Here is a 17,971-nt window from a genome sequence, read left to right as displayed (position 1 = left end):
ATTAAGGAAAAATAATACAAATGACTTTTATAGAGTGATAGGCTAGAGGTTGTAAATTATGAACCAGATATATAAAGCGAGAGTAATGGGAACATTTGGCAGTGGGATTACAGAAATGGGCTTTTGGTGAAGGTACCAGTTTAGAACCTTGTATCATTTCCACCACTCAGTTACTGTATGAGTTTGGAAAAGTTACTTAACAAGCTTTAATCCTCACTTTCAATGTCTGTAATTTCCTAAGGGTAATAATGCTTGCTAAGAGAATATTTAGAAGGATTTTAATAAAACATTATATAGACAACTTAACATAGGGACTGATATACAGTACACATTAAAGAAACGTTGGCCATCATGATCATTAATACTGGTATTACAAGGCCGGGCGCGGTGGCTCAAGCCTGTAATCCCAGCACTTTGGGAGGCCGAGGCGGGTGGATCACAAGGTCAAGAGATCGAGACCATCCTGGTCAACATGGTGAAACCCCGTCTCCACTAAAAATACAAAAAAAGTAGCTGGGCATGGTGACATATGCCTGTAATCCAAGCTACTCAGGAGGCTGAGGCAGGAGAATTGCCTGAACCCAGGAGGCGGAGGTTGCGGTGAGCCAAGATCGCGCCATTGCACTCCAACCTGGGTAACAAGAGCAAAACTCCGTCTCAAAAAAAAAAAAAAAAAAATTACTGGTATTACAAAGAATGTATTTGCTCAGCAAACACTGACTGAGTTTAAGCTCCATGTGAGACATTATGTCAATGGTGTAGAAAAAAATCAGTAAGACATAGGCACTGCCTTCAAGGAGCTCACAATCTATGCCCCTGGTAGAGGAAGCAAACATACCTGACCAACTATAAACCAATAAGATTCATAGTTTGTATAGGAAGGGCTTTTAAGGCAGAAATAATAGAGAACAGTATTTGTCTCCCCTGTGGCAGTGTCAGAAGCAAAATACTAATCCTGTATTGTAATGCTCAGATTCTTTTTTTTTTTTTTTTTTTTTAAAGGTAGAGTCTCGCTCTGTGGCCCAAACTGGAGTGCAGTGATGTGATTTTGGCTCACTGCAACCTCTGCCTCCTGGGTTCTAGCAAATCTCTTGCTTCAGCCTCTCAAGTAGCTGGGATTACAGGTGCACACCTCCATAACTGGCTAATTTTTTGTATTTTAGTAGAGACGGGGTTTCGCCGTGTTGCCCAGGCTGGTCTCAAACTCCTGAGCTCAGGCAGTCCACCTGCTTTGGCCTCCCAAAGTGCTAGGATTACAGGCATGAGCCACCATGTCCCGCCAGATTCTTTTTCAAAATTATTTTTTAAATTGGGGAATAACACACACAGAGTGAACAGATCTTTTATGGATAGCTCAACTAATATCTACATACATATATACCCATGTAACTATCACTCTGATCAAAATTAGCGCTTTTCCAGGATTCTAGAATGTTCCCTTTTACCCTTTCCTAGTCGATACCTCCCCAGGGCTAACCACTATTCTGATTTCTGTCACCAACAGATAAATTGCTTTGAGCTTCATGTAAATGGAATTATACAGTTAATGCTTAAGTTCCTGTCTGGGCAGAAAAGGGGCATAAGAACAGGACCAAGATAATCAATGTCTAAATAATGAAAGTTTTGCAAATGAATGTCTGTTTGCCTATATCTACAAATCAGATAACCCTACTACAGCTCTGTAAAAATCCAGGTGAGAATAAGAAAGAAGATAAAACATGATAATAAAGGTCATGGGGTTATCACCAATTAGAAAATACTATTAGAAAAATTAATTAGACCGGCACAGTGGCTCACACCTGTAATCCTAGCACTTTGGGAGGCTAAGGTGGGGGGATCACTTGAGGCTAGAAGTTTGAGACCAGCCTGGGCAACATAGCAAGACCCTATCTCTACATAAAATTTAAAAATAGCCAGGCATGGTGGTGCATGTCTGTAACCATAACTACCTGGGGGGCTAAGGCAGAAGAATCACTTGAGCCCAGGAGTTGAAGGCTGCAGTGAGCTGTGATCACACCACTGCATTCCAGTCTGGGCAGCAGAGTGAGAACTTGTCTCTAAAAAAAAATCAATTAAGTTGGACATGGTGGCTCACACCTGTAATCTCAGCACTTTAGGAGGCAAAGGTAGGAGAATCACTTGAGGCCAGGAGTTCAGGACCTGCCTGGGCAACATAGTGAGACTGTGCCTCTACCAAATAATAATAAAAAAAATAGTGTGCACCAGTAGTCCCAGCTACTCAGGAGGCTGAGGTGGGAGGAACACTTGAGCCTAGGAGTTGGAGGCTACAGTGAGCTATGATTACAGCACTGCACTCCAGTCGGATGACAGAGAAACACCTTGTCTCTAAGAATAAAAATAAAAAATAAAAATCAATTAGAAATTACATATTCTCCTTTGAGCAGTGGTCAGCCAAGCCAGCTGGAGAGGAGAGCTAGAAGCAGCTAAAAGGGTGATCTGGGGACATCTTCTTTCTCCTAAACCAGTCTAAAGAACTTTGCCACCAGCCAGGCAGAGGCTGCCTGAGCTTGGGTGACTTGTGAAAAAAACTAAAGATCAGAAGCCTCTCATTGCAGACTGACTCTGCCTGTTCTCATACTTTTGTTGGGATTCACTACTTTGTCCAGTCCTAGAAATGTGCTAGACAAAGGAGGTGGGTGGGAGGGAGTTGCCCACAGCCTAAGGAAATAACCGCTTATTTTTTTTAACAACAATCTTATTTTTTTCCCCTTTGTTCAGGTTACTACTTTGGGATTGTGACGATCGAAGCTATAGCTACTACGTTGAGGTTTCTACCAACCAGCAACAGTGGACCATGGTTGCTGACAGAACTAAAGTTTCCTGCAAGTAAGTTGTGTCTTTTTAGGAATTGATTCCTATCAAAAATACAGTCTTCCCAGTGGATTCAGAGGTTCCAAAGAAGATTCATAGAATCACCAAATTACATTCTTATTTCAAGGTTGAAAACATACTCCAGTGATCTTCTCTTCAGTTTTGACTATTCAATACTTACATGAAATTTACTTGGTGTCACCAAACAAAGTTTCTCTATTCTGTGGTGTGAATTTGACTCACACTTTTGAAAATGACATGTGTACCTTAATAGGGAAAAGAAGATACTTTCCTTATGCTGTCCTGTCTCAGACCGCCCCCCTCCCGCACCACATCTCACACTACTTTTTTAGGATTGTTTTCTCCCTTAGAGAACTTTGCTGAAGCAGCACATACTTAAGTAGTTATTATGGAACTCTATCCTATTCCCCACCCTCATAGCATTCTCAGAGCTCGTGTCAATATTTGTCTCAGCCCAGTGTTAACTATGCTGTTACTCAAACTAAGGAAAGCCCTGTGCCTTATTTCTCCACAGTCAAACAGGGGCACTTAATGCATATGGCACTGGGGCTGTTTGGACTTGTCTGCTTTCAGCAGAAGATAGGAGGAAGGAGTCTGAGGGTTCTGAGCAGCCTGGAATCATGGTACGTGAAAAGAGCTCAGTGCCTCTTTGTGTAGAGCCAGAATCTCTAAGACACAAGGTGGAGCAAATGAAATTCTCTTTTTTTTATTTAAATTGAGATATAATTCACATACTATACAATTCACCCTTTTAAAGTGTATAATTGAGGGGTTTTTAGTATATTTACAGCATTGTGTAACCATCACTGCTATCTAATGTTCCAGAACATTTTTATCGCTCCAAAAAGAAACATCTTCCCCATGAATGGTCACTCCCTATTTCCCTCCAACTTTCCCAGCCCTAGCATCCAATAATCTACTTTCTGTCTTTTCTTTATGGATCTGCATACTGTGGACATTTCATATAAATGGAATCATATATATAGTATGTGACTTTTTGTTCCTTGCAGCATTCACTTAGCATAATGTTTTCAAGGTTCATTCATGTTATAGCATATATCCGAATTTCATTTCTTTTTATGGCTGAATAGTATTCCATTGTATGCATATACCACATTCTGTTTGTTCGTTCTTCAGTTGGTAAACATTTGAATTGTCTTCATTTCTTGCCTGTTATGAATAATGCTGCTATGAACATTCCTGTACACATTTTTATGTGAACATATATTTTGAATTCCTTTGGATATATACCTGAGAGTAGAATTGCTGGGTCATAGGATAACTCTGTGTTTAACTTTCTGAGGAACTGCCAGAATTTTTCACAGCAGCTGTATCATTTTACATTCCCACCAGCAATGTTTGAGGGTTCGCAATTTTCTACATTCTCACAAGCACTTGCTATGCCCATCTTTTTGACCATAGCCATCCCAGTGGGGATGGAATAGCATATCGTTATGGTTTTTATGTGCGTTTCCCTCATGGCTAATGGTGTCAAGCATCTTTTTGTGTGCTTACTTGGGGTGAGGACAGGGTCTCACTCTGTTTCCCAGACTGGAGTGCAGTGGTCCGATCAAGGCTCACTGTAACCTCAAATTCCTGGGCTCAAGCCATCCTCCCAGCTCAGTCTCCCAGCTAACTGGGACTATAGATGTGTGCCACCATGGCCAGCTAATTTTTTTAAATTGCTATTTAGGTTTTGGGGTACATGTGAAGAACATGCAAAATTGTTGCATAGGTACACACATGGCAGTGTGATTTGCTGCCTTCCTCCCCTTCACTTATATCTGGCATTTCTCCCCATGCTATCTCTCCCCACATCCCCCTGCCGCTGTCCCTCCCCCATTTCCCCCCAACAGACCCCAGCATGTAGTGCTCCCCTCCCTGTGTCCATGTGTTCTCATTGTTCAACACCCGCCTATGAGTGAGATCATGCAGTGTTTGATTTTCTGCTCTTGTGTCAGTTTGCTGAGAATGATGGTTTCCAGGTTCATCCATGTCCCTACAAAGGACACGTTTTTGATGGCTGCATAATATTCCATGGTGTATATGTGCCACATTTTCCCTGTCCAGTCTATCATCGATGGGCATTTGGGTTGGTTCCAGGTCTTTGCTATTGTAAACTGTGCTGCAATGAACATTCATGTGCACGTGTCCTTATAGTAGAACGATTTATAATCCTTCGGATATATACCCAGTAATGGGATTGCTGGGTCAAATGGAATTTCTGTTTCTAGGTCCTTGAGGAATCGCCACACTGTCTTCCACAACGGTTGAACTAATTTACACTCCCACCAACAGTGTAAAAGTGTTCCTATTTCTCCACATCCTCTCTAGCATCTGTTGTCTCTAGATTTTTTAATGATCACCATTCTAACTGGCATGAGATGGTATCTCAATGTAGTTTTGATTTGCATTTCCCTAATGACCAGTGATGATGAGCATTTTTTCATATGTTTTTTGGCCTCCTGTATGTCTTCTTTTGTAAAGTGTCTGTTCATATCCTTTGCCCACTTTTGAATGGACTTGTTTGTTTTTTTCTTGTAAATCTGTTTTAGTTCTTTGTAAATTCTGGATATCAGCCCTTTGTCAGATGGGTAAACTGCAAAAATTTTTTCCCATTCTGTTGGTTGCCGATTCATTCTAATGACTGTTTCTTTTGCTGTGCAGAAGCTGTGGAGTTTGATTAGGTCCCATTTGTCTATTTTTTTGTTGCCAGTACTTCTGGTGTTTTGGTCATGAAGTCCTTGCCTACGCATGTGTCCTGAATGGTTTTGCCTAGATTTTCTTCTAGGGTTTTTATGGTGTTAGATCTGATGTTTAAGTCTTTAATCCATCTGGAGTTAATTTTAGTGTAAGGTGTCAGGAAGGGGTCCAGTTTCTGCTTTCTGCACATGGCTAGCCAGTTTTCCCAACACCATTTATTAAACAGGGAATCCTTTCCCCATTGCTTGTTTTTGTCAGGTTTGTCAAAGATCGGATGGTTGTAGATATGTTTTGTTGCTTCCGAGGCCTCTGTTCTGTTCCATTGGTCTATATCTCTGTTTTGGTACCAGTACCATGCTGTTTTGATTACTGTAGCCTTGTAGTATAGTTTGAAGTTCGATAGTGTGATGCCTCCCGCTTTGTTCTTTTTGCTTAGAATTGACTTGGCTATGAGGGCTGTCTTCTGGTTCCATATGAAGTTTAAGGTGTTTTTTTCCAGTTCTGTGAAGAAGGTCATTGGTAGCTTGATGGGGATAGCGTTGAATCTGTAAATTACTTTGGGCAGTATGGCCATTTTCATGATACTGATTCTTCCTAACCATGAACATGGAATGTTTCTCCATCTCTTTGTGTCCTCTTTTATTTCGTTGAGCAGTGGTTTGTAGTTCTCCTTGAAGAGGTCCTTTATGTTCCTTGTTAGTTCTATTCCTAGGGATTTTATTCTCTTTGTAGCAATTGTGAATGGCAGTTGGTTCTTGATTTGGCTCTCTTTAAGTCTGTTATTGGTGTATAGGAATGCTTGTGATTTTTGCACATTGATTTTGTATCCTGAGACTTTGCTGAAGTTGCTTATCAGTTTCAGGAGATTTTGGGCTGAGATGATGGGGTCTTCCAGATATACAATCTTGTCATCTGCAAATAGAGACAATTTGACTTCCTCCTTTCCTATTTCTTTTTCTTGCCTGATTGCTCTGGCTAGAACTTCCAGTACTATATTGAATAGGAGTGGTGAGAGAGGGCACCCTTGTCTAGTGCCAGATTTCAAAGGGAATGCTTCCAGTTTTTGCCCATTCAGTATGATATTGGCTGTTGGTTTGTCGTAAAGAGCTTTTATTATTTTGAGATACGTTCCGTCAATACCTAGTTTATTGAGGGTTTTTTAGCATAAAGGGCTGTTGGATTTTGTCAAAGGCCTTCTCTGCGTCAATTGAGATAATCATGTGGTTTTTGTCTTCGGTTCTGTTTATGTGGTGAATTATGTTTATAGACTTGCTTATGTTGAACCAGCCTTGCATCCCCAGGATGAAGCCTACTTGATCATGGTGGATAAGCTTTTTGATGTGCTGTTGCAGTCAGTTTGCCAGTATTTTATTGAAAATTTTTGCATCTATGTTCATCATGGATATTGGCCTGAAGTTTTCTTTTCTTGTTGAGTCTCTGCTGGGTTTTGGTATCAGGATGATGTTGTTCTCATAAAATGATTTGGGAAGGATTCCCTCTTTTTGGATTGTCTGGAATAGTTTCAGAAGGAATGGTACCAGCTCCTCTTTGTATGTCTGGTAGAATTCGGCTGTGAACCCATCTAGACCTGGGCTTTTTTGGGGTGGTAGGCTCTTAATTGCTGCCTCAACTTCAGACCTCGTTATTGGTCTATTCAGGGTTTCAACTTCTTCCTGGTTTAGACTTGGAAGGGTGCAAGTGTCCAGGAATTTATCCATTTCTTCCAGGTTTACTAGTTTATGTGCATAGAGTTGTTTGTAATAATTTTTTTTTTTTTTTTTTGGTAGACACAGCACCTCACCATATTGCCTAGGCTATTACTGATGGATTGTTTGATCCAATGTCTGACACCACCACCATTACTATTGTGGTAATTACCAGCATATATATATATGTATATATATATATATATATATATAGGTTATGTTAACTTGCTACTATAACAAATAAGCTTCAGTATTTCAGTGGCTTAGCACAATAATTTATTTCTCAGTCATGGGACAGTCAGTGTGGGTGTTCTAGTTAAGTGAATTTCCCAAAAGTGACTGAGGAACTCAAGCAGCTTCTTTCTTGTGGTTCTGCCATCTAGGTCCTTTTCAGCATCAGCCGCGTTTAGCTGGCAGGAGAAAGAACAGAGAAGGTACACCTAGTTCTGAAAAGCCTTGCTCTAGGAGTAGTATACATGCCTTCCACTCACATGCCACTGAGATGAGCTAGTCACATTGCCATACTAGATGCTAATATGACTGGGAAATATAGTCAGTTCCTGCCTGGGTGGCCACTTCCCAGTGGAGCACAGATCTTGTTACCGTCTCAGCCTCTTCTTCCAGAAGCAGAGGTAAGATTTAAACCCAAGTTCTTGCCACTATACCACATTGTTTCTCAGGACTCAAAACACTACTAAAGACGACTTTACTAACCTAAATGATGAAAAGGGGGAAACAAATTATTCCAAGCTCCTGGAACCCTTTTTATATGACAGGAAGCCCTCCACGGCCCGTAAACAACTATCTGTGCTTCTGTCTTTCCAGTCTTTGCTTATTAGGTCCATAGTTCTCAGACCAGACCTTGTGCTTCCTCAAAGCTTGTCATCTTGTATATGTCTTACTGGTTACTGCCACCCATCTCTTTTGTCATTTCATGTTGTAAACTGGATTCCTCTTCTTGTTTATGTCCCTCTGTTAAAGGTTGACATGGTTTGGCTCGCCTGGGAGAACTGTAAATATCTGGTCAGAAACTATATCCTTATGCTTCCCTGAGTGCAGAGACTTGTAATCGGGCTTATTCCTTGTGATTCTGGGATCTGTCCTTAAGCTGCTGTCACAAGAAGTGTTAGTTTCTATTTGGAATATGAGGATTCTAAGCCAGAGCAGCTCCACATTCACTTATTGTTGAGTCTTGTATATTCTTTTTTTCCTTGACTCTTATCCTTGACTACTCTTATATACTCTTTTTTTTTTTATTCTTTTTTTTTTTTTTTTTTTTTTTTTTTTTTTTTTGAGACGGAGTTTCACTCTTGTTACCCAGGCTGGAGTGCAATGGCGCGATCTCGGCTCACCGCAACCTCTGCCTCCTGGGTTCAGGCAATTCTCCTGCCTCAGCCTCCTGAGTAGCTGGAATTACAGGCACGTGCCACCATGCCCAGCTAATTTTTTTGTATTTTTAGTAGAGACGGGGTTTCACCATGTTGACCAGGATGGTCTCGATCTCTCGACCTCGTGATCCACCCGCCTCGGCCTCCCAAAGTGCTGGGATTACAGGCTTGAGCCACTGCGCCCGGCCTTTTTTATTCTTAATACTCTTATTTGAGCTGTCAACTGTAGGCCAAAAAGAATAGCTCCCAGACATTTGTGTAGATTGCTACAAAGACTCCTAAAGGGAAGAAATACCTGGTGCTGTCTTGGTGGCTTACCGTATTTCTCATCCTCTCTCCTAGGTGAATCTAAAGCCAAGTATGGCTTGTTTTGATCTGTTGAGCCTGAATAGTTGGTTAAAAAGATTGCTGTAATCCTAGCACTTTGGAAGGCTGAGGCAGGAGGATTTCTTGAGGCCAGGGAAGCAACATTAGTGAGACCTGTCTCTACCAAATAAATAAAATGTGAAAATAAAAAAATTAGCCAGGTATCGTGGCACACACCTGTAGTTCCAGCTACTTAGGAGGCCAAGGGGGGAGGATTGCTGAAGCCAAGGAGTTTGAGGTTACAGTAAGCTAAGGTCACAGCACTGCAATCCAGCCTGGGTGGCAGAATAGGATCCTGTCTCAAAAAAATAAAGATCACTTATGGCCATTACAGAGAGTAAATCTGTAGGTAGTTTTTTTTTTTCAGAAAAGGGATATAGAAAACAAATTTTTAGAACCTCTGCATATCTGAATCATAGTTTGACTGGGTATGGAATTCAGTTTTTTCAGAAGTCCGACACTTTGGATTTATTGCTATCTAGTATCTACCATTGTAGATGAGAAATCTGATGTCAGTCTGATTCATGTTCTTTGTAGTAATTTATTTTTCTCTATAGAAGCCTTTAAGATCTTCTCTTCATCCTTGGTAGTCTCAAATTTCACAATGACTTGGCTAGATGTGAGTCATTTGTCATTCATCCTGCTCAGTTTTTTTCGGTATGGAAATCTGCCCAGTTCTTCTCAATTTATAAATGAGTAATATTTGCTGTACATATCACTTTCTAGAAATTAACCAAAATTTTTAATTTACTAATGTCCTCTCCAATTTGCAACTTTTTTGAATATATCATCTTTGTATTTCTTTGACGGCACGTCAGTGGTTTCCAGGAAGGGAGAGAAGAACTGTGTCTACAATGTCAGCCATCTTGGACCTGAATTCCCAAAAGCACCGCAGCATGGGCTGACTTGTGGTCAGCTGTCGATAGTCCCCAGTGACCCCAAGTCAGTTGCCTTTCCTTTTGTGTGCTTGGCTGTGCCTCTGCCGTGTTATATAGCTGTCTTGTTTCCTGCCAGAGCATACTCCCTCACATATTGACCTCAATTGCATTCATTTTTTTAAACAATTTCTTTGCTTTGTCATAGTCCTGTGGAGTAGTAATTCTGTCTACCAAAGTATTAGAGACCTCAGCCATCATCTGGCTAAAACCCTGCCCTTTGCAAACATTTTAGCAAATACAAATGATCACATAAAAAAACATGGGTGATGAAAATTTTCTTTTTCCACTTGAGAATTCTGTAGTCCTAATATGGAACTACCTTGTCTTTCTAGCTTTTAGCTTCTCATTTTATCACAAAGTTTCTATTTCCTGCCAGATTTACCACCCAAATTCCTTTCTGAATAAATTTTTCCCCAACCTACGTGTTTATTAAAAATGATGCTGCAAAGAGTTTTGTTTAGTAACTTAAGGAAATACATAAATAAGATTTTTTAAAAGCAGCATACAAAACTATGGAAGTATTATAAGTAGGGAAAAAATATGGAAGAAAACACCAAAAGGAAACATGCCAAAATATTAATAATAGTTGACTTTGTATAGGGGGTTATGGAAATTATTTCTGATATTCAACATCTTTCTGACCAATTTACATGTACTTCTTTTAAAATCTAAAAACACTTTATTTGAAAAAAAATTTTTTTTGCTAGAGCCTTAAGTATTTTATAGATGCTTGTCCTTGCCATTATTTGAGTAGCATATGCTGGCAGAGTGGCATGGTTTATTCACTGCCAGCAGTAAATCAACAAAAGTAAGTGCTATACATAGCAATATCCCAGCAGCTCTTCAGAACCTTGCCATTTAGCCCAAGCAGGAATGTGCTTCCCTGAAAAGAACACTCCAGCCGTATTTTCCTTATGTTTCTCTTCATGGGCTCCTCAGAGCCTTCTGCCTTTCCCTGGAACTCCTAAAGTTCATTTGCATGAGTTTGCTCTCTCAATGGAGCCTAGCCTACTTGGGAGGTTGACAAACCCCCTCGGAGCAGGCAATCTCTACAGCATCCTCATGTTGGGAAGTTTCTTCCCTGTGCCTTCCCTAAGAAGCATTGCCTGTCTCTGTGCCACCTGGGAAGACCTGTGCCTGGTCTTCAGCATGATTACAGTCATATCCGAGAAGCATTGTGTGTCCCCTTGCTGAATGCACTGCCACTTAGTCGTGGTATCTGTTTCTGTATCTGGTGCTATTTATTCCCTAGGAATCTTAGAAGGAGGAACATGTTTCTTTTTCTAAGTGTTGCAGTGGCTGAGGACAACAGGATAAATTAAAGGTAGAGAGTTATAGCCTCAGTAAAGTCTTCCAAAGTATAGCAAGATTGAAAAATGGTTCATTTAAACCTAGAGACAGTTTACTTTGCTTGTGATATTTTTGCATCTTCTTTGCCATTGTTAGTGACAAAGTAGAGAAAGGTTTGTTTGTTTTTTGGCCTGCTTTGTTTCTTAATCTCACACTTATAAACACTTTGGGTTGGTTCCAGGAGGTCACTGCTAACCATGTGATTTGGAGGTTTGTGTAAAGAACTTGGTGTCACATATGAGATGCAGCAGAAAGACAGTAGGTTATAAAGGAGGAAATGTCTTTCTCACTGATACTAATCATGAGACGTGGTTCATAGTTAGATGACATGTTAGTTTCCAAGAAGATTGAAGCACTTGACTGTCGCACAGATCCCCTATTGATAACAGACAGGGCTGTTCTCAGATTTTTCTGCCCTGCAAGATTGGAGGATTATGTTTGCTTGTTCCTTCTAGAAGTGTGAGCCAGTTAATGAGCTCCGGTTGTGTAATTGTCGCTTCTGAAATGCTCGATGAAGATTTTATTTTTCTCTTTTCATGCTTAATTCCATTTTTCTACACAGCATTTGACAGTAGTGAAAAACCAGTCATGTTCTTTTCTGGTTTTTTTTTTAAAGGGCAAACATTGGCGTTCATTTTATCAAGAGTTTTAGAACTTGAACAATGAGGAAATATGTACCTGTAAGAGGAATAGTTTTAAAAACTGAAAAATGAAGAAAATAGCAGAATTTAGACAACACACACATGTCAAGTCTGACCCTAGACAGATCCTTGTGTTGATCATGGGATATCAGCAGGCTTGCCCTATAGAAGTCACCGATGCATTAGGCCACACTTGGAGACACCAGTTACTCACACTTGTTTATAGGGTTATGAAGTACCTAAAACTGATGATTATTTTAGAATAGAAAATAGCAGTGAGGAGTCTGCCAGTCATACCTGCACATTTAAAGGGGTCTTTTGTATTGAAGAAAGTTTTTCTTAAAAATTAACCCAACATTGGGAGGAATGTGGAAAGTAGATTTTGATGCTAAATATGTGAAGTGCTTGAGTTCTAAATTTAGAGCTGTCAGCAGATCCTGTGGACCCCCAGTGGGAGACTCCTCTCCACCCAGAACATTTGGAAGTTAAAGGAGCTAGAAGGAAATGAAATCCTCTTGGGTAGCAAATGACTAGGAAGAAGAATCTGAGAGCTCCCATTTCCCTCTTTCTTACTTAACCTAGGAGCCACATTATTCTGTGAGAATAATGATTTTTTCCATGCCTGCTATAAAAAAAATGAAGCATACCTCAATAAGACTTTCTCAGTGAGCTGTGTGAGCACACAAAATGTACATGGTCAGAAAGATTTTTATTTTATTATGAAAATAACTTTTTATTAATATTACATTCAAATGATAAAAATAAAGCAAGATCACATTAGTTCACCTCTCATTGTCACAAAGCCCAATCGGGAAGTGTGTCCATTCCAGCTCAGACGCTGTCACGTGAAGCAAGGAAGAGCTTATGGGAGAGAGTAAGAGTTGCCCCGATGATATAGTCCTTGTAAACTTACACATGTGTCTTCCTAACTTCTCTTTATTAATCCACTATTGATCTGTCATCTTTGGCTCATTTATAGCATTATTCCACGAATTTTAATTCAGTATTGCCAGAGGCTCAGTTTTCTTTGGTTTCTACACCTGTCATTGCCCCTCACATTAATGATTTGGATCCCCTAGTAACAGTTTATCCCTTCAATTTGGTTACTGGCTGGAAGTCCATTACCTTTATTTTTAACCACTCTTGAGAGAGTAAAGCTTATTTTTATGGAGGGACCAAGTGCTTTTAAAACTCCTTGTCAGCTGTGCCCCTTTCAGTTCAGAAATTGATTTGATTTAAAATCCTGAGTTTGTCTGGTTAATGTTTCAATTGCTTCTCTGAAGTTTTAGAGTAAAAGGTTAAAAAAAAAACAAGAACGCAACCTTAAACTTTGAAGAGGGACTCTAAACTGTTTGCCAGAGCACCACATGTTCCTCTCTCAGCAAGAAAAAGGAATCCTAGAGCTCTCTGTACCACCTCTCACGGTCTCAGGATGGCTGCAGAGGGTCCAGCCCAGCATCATCCAGAGAGGTGCTCAGTCAGCACCCTTACCATAACGAAGCCTTGATTAACCCCTTCCCTGAGATGGGCAGTACAGGCGTGGGACCTGCTGCTCATAGTCAGTCAGTCACATAATCCCAAGGTAGGTAAGCAAACTGAGCAGCAGACACCGCAATAACATCAGCATGAGCATCTGCAAAGAAAGGAAAGTAGAGCCTACTTGCTGGTCAGTGAATAAAGGTAACAGAAAGGAAAAGGTATGAAACTTTTCATTTTATCTTCTTAAAGTGGCTGCCTCAGTTTACTAAATTATAATCAGAAGTGAGCAGCCAGCCTCTGGATCTAATGAGAAGGCTCTGTTTTGGTAATTATGCTGTGATTGATGCCTGCTCAGCTCTATCCCAGAGCACTAAGAGGCTCATGTTTTCTTCCTATGTTTAAAAAAGAAGGAAAAAGGTATTTTTATGAATTCAGGGATCTAGCATGCATATAGAATCACCATCTAGTTCATTCTCTTGGCTTTAGCTGTCTCTTTAATTCATATTTTCCATTGGCTCCTTCTAGAATGGTTTCTCAAATACAGTTTGTCTCAAACTAAACTCACCATTGTCTTTCTCCGTAAGCAGCCCCAGTCCTTCGGTGTCCCTGCTTCTGTTGTCGTAGCGCCCTTCTCCTGGGCGTCTCTTACCCCTCTGAGTCTTTCTTCTTTGCCCTCCACAGCCAGTCGGGTGCTATATATCCTTTCTGTTATGCCCTTTCATCTTTTATTTATATTCCCATTGCCTCCATCATTATTCAGACCTTCAAACTTCTTTCCTGGAGTGTTTCTAGTAGCTTTTATTGAGTTTTTCTCGATACTATTGCAGAGAATTTCTATACTCTGCATCTGCTGCTGTTCTAGATTCTAGAACACTGTTGCTGGGTTGTTGTTGCTCTGATTCCTTAATCCCTGTACAGCGACCTCCAGTGATCTACTGAGAAAAGCCTCAGATCCTTACCTGGCTCATCTTGTGTCTCTACATGACCAGCTCTCCCTAAACATCTTGCTTTTAAATATTCTTCCTCCTGTTAAACAACGTGTCCAGATTTCACATATACAATGACCATGTATCTCTGACTCTAACCAGACTTTCTAACCTTTATCTCTGTAATTCTCTCTTTACAGTCCTTGTATTCCTACTTTCCGTTCAGTGTGACCCAATCACTATTGTTAAATGAGCCCATGCTTTAGGTCAGCTAATTATTTTTATTTGCTCTGGCTGATCTTCAAGTCTCCACCTATTCAGTGTTCCCTTCAAGACCCAGCCAAATGCTCTGTGAGTTATTCCTGTCTTTCTCTTCCCAAACACAAGTGACTGCTCCATAATAAATATGGAGCTCTACTGTAATTGGCGTACATATAACTTGATACATTTACTGTTTCTTGGGTCTATTTCAGAAAAGGGAAGAAATAAGGGCCTAGTCTGGGAAAAAGGTTACTTCTTTTTTTTTTTTTTTTTTTTTGAGACAGAGTCTTGCTCTGTCGCCCAGGCTGGAGTGCAGTGGTGAAATCTTGGCTCACTGCAACCTCCACCTCCTGGGTTCAAGCGATTCTCTTGCCTCAGCCTCCCGAGTAGCTGGGACTGCAGGTGCGCACCACCACACCCAGCTAATTTCTGTATTTTTAGTAGAGACAGAGTTTCACCATATTAGCCAGGCTGGTCTCAAACTCCTGACCTTGTGATCCACCCACCTCAGCCTCCCAAAGTGCTGGGATTACAGGCATGCACCACCATGCCGGCCACACTTTAAAAAAATCTAGCCATTTTTCAAGGTACATTGGGATTTATCCCCTTGGAAGTACAGGACTAGCTTTTCCCAGAGTAGCCTCTGTAGGTCTGTAATCAAATGCACAACTTTGATTCAGTCTAGTATTTGTTCAGTGACCCTAGTAGGTAGAGGCTCATACTGTTAATACATTGTGAAGGAAAATTCTGAGGAGACAGAAGACGTTTCTTCTCTGAAAGAACTTACAGGTGATACAGAACATTTGGGAACCATCTTGCGCATGCACACATACATACACACACACAGTGTAAAATACAAAACGAGATCCTGGAATCGAACAGTATTGTAACTGGTAGAAGTACCTTGGAAATCATAGTCCAAGCCTCTCATTTTACAGATGAGACAGCGGGCACAGGTGCCTTTCCCAGGTTCTCATCTACTGGCAAGCCCTGGATTAGAACCCAGGTCTCCTGAGTCTGAGTCTCTTTTTCCCAGAATTTTGCATGGCCTATAAGACCAAAGTTAACATTTAAAAAATCAGTGATATAAGTACTGTAAGTATATAAACATTATCAGAGTACAGGACGGAGTTAGGGAAGTTTTTCTGGCAAGATGCATTTTGAGCCTTACCCACCTTTCTACTGGCTCATGTTGTGACTGGGACCACTGGTAATTTCCCAACCCAAGGAACCTGTGAACTTCAGATTTTAAAGTCACATGAAGGTACAAGTCAAATAGCCACCTTCCAGAGGTATGATGAAGACTATGGATTACAAAGAAATCCACCTTTATTTTTATATGATTCCCTACCTTGCTGTCACTACTACTTCCACAGAATATTAATTTGTCCAGTCTCTTAGCTGTATCATAATTCATACTTTAAAAATTGGTTTTAAAAGTACAGCTTCTACACCAGTGGTCAAATCTAAATTCTCTAGGGGTTCGTTATTCAGGTTGGAGAGTATATTAGCCTGTTTTTCTTCCCTTTCCTTCCTATTGCCTACTTAAAAAAAATCATTACACTGTTCATTAGGCCATTTATTAGACTATTTCCTTCTACCGAAAGAGACTTGCATCTGTGATTTTTTCCCTGTTTTAAGCCAAGCTCTATAAAGCATATTTCCCCCACAGTTGACATTTTCTTTTCACTATCCCTTGAAATGGAATGTAAGTGAATTTCACCATGGTGTTGTAAATTATGTACTGAGTATCAGTAATAAACATTTCTTACAAGGTTTTAAAGTGAGTTTCAGAGTGGTGATCATCTGGAATTGCACACATTTACCAGCTGCTTTGGAGAGAGTTCATGAGTGCTTTCTGCTCATACACTTTTCACTTCTTTATCCAAATTTATACAACGGTATGGAGCCCATGTAATAAACCAAAAGAATGTTTGAATTCCTAGTAATGTAGCTTAGCAATCTTGACCTGATGAGTGGTCAGCTTGTTCAGCCTTCTACCTGCAGGCAATGTTGCACATCACATTTGTCCCAGAGAGTTCGTGGTTTTCCTCAGATGAGGAAGACTGGGTAATACCCCTTGCCTTCTCATCTCCAGTTCTCAGAGCCTTAGTGTAAATTTCTGCTGTGATTCTCAGGCAAACGAAGATAGCACTTGTTGGTACTGCTCTATTAGAGGAGAGTAACTTGTTTATATGTACTGTTCTTTTTCCCTTCCTAATTCTCTAGGGAGTTCCTGAATTCTCTGTAGGATTTAGCAGTGGATATATAAGCTTAATAGAAATTCTGACTGCTGGAGCTTTGAAATATATAGTCTTTTCTCTAGGGTATGCTGAGGGTGGGAGAAGGAGGGGCTCCTGGAAGCTTGTTTGGTTTGTTTCATATTTCTGAATCTTCAGAATTCATTTTTCCTAATTAAAATTAAAACCCCAAATCTACGTTAATCTAGTGTCAGGGTCACAGATTTAAACCAACAGGACTTCAAAGTCAGTGTTCTCAGAGCACAACTGAGCCCCTCATATCACCACCTCTGCCTGTTTGAGGGTGAATCTAGTAGGCTAATTGAAAGCCCCTATTGCCCTGTGAAGACAGAGCCACAATAACATTAAGAAGTAATCAAGTTTTTAGTAAGACATGGCACGTACTGTGAATCTACAATTACAAATGCCTTCATTTTTGAATTTCTAGTCTGATTTTCAAATTTATACCTTCACATTGCATTAATATAGTGTTCTTACATTAATATTAATTAACTTTATAAATTTCTGAGGAGATGAGAAGGGAACACAGGGCACAAGTTTCTAAGCTTTTCATATTTGGGAATAGAACCACTGATATTTTCAGGCAATAGTTGCTTCTTTTGCCATTTCCCTAATTAAAATGATCATTCAGCCACTATTGAATCTTTTCCCTGCCAGGAACCCTAAACTGTGGGGCATGGGCTTATGTTAACTAAAAAAATCTAGTATTTTTCTAGGCATTAGTTTAGTGGACATAGTTTGAGCCACTGCCGTAGGTCAGGCTCTGTGATGGGCACTTCCCTCCTTTCATGGGCTCACTAATTAATAATTAAGCCTTCCCAGTTGGCTCAGGACTAGCTGAGACTGAGGGGCCATGATCCAAAGGCAGATAGAGGCATTTGTGAATTTTGACACATGTAGTTAAACCAAATCTTCTCTGAGTGACTCAGCAGGGTTAACATTTATGGGAGCAGGAAGCATGCTAAATCTGGAAGCACATATTGCCTAGACGGAATGGGCCTGGCCTTGGCGGACCCAGGAAAATCACTGGTTCTCTCTTCAGCCTGCTGGAGGGAAGTTCAAGTGTTCCTTGAGCTCAGATCTTCCCAGAGATGCAGGA

General features: G+C 40.4%; 1 protein-coding gene across 2 annotated transcripts in view; it reads left to right on the top strand.

Annotated features, from left to right (window-relative positions):
- The window catches only part of BTBD9 (BTB domain containing 9), a 467,705-nt gene that overhangs the window by 375,794 nt on the left and 73,940 nt on the right, over positions 1-17,971 (top strand). For both annotated transcript variants that reach the window (XM_039467447.2, XM_074397992.1), the window contains one exon: positions 2,740-2,847. In XM_039467447.2, coding sequence (XP_039323381.1) covers positions 2,740-2,847 — 108 coding nt within the window. The remainder of the gene's footprint in view (positions 1-2,739; positions 2,848-17,971) is intronic.

Source organism: Saimiri boliviensis, chromosome 4 (genome assembly GCF_048565385.1).
Source record: "Saimiri boliviensis isolate mSaiBol1 chromosome 4, mSaiBol1.pri, whole genome shotgun sequence".
Lineage (NCBI taxonomy): Eukaryota > Metazoa > Chordata > Mammalia > Primates > Cebidae > Saimiri > Saimiri boliviensis.
This window is presented reverse-complemented; position numbering and strand designations above follow the sequence as displayed.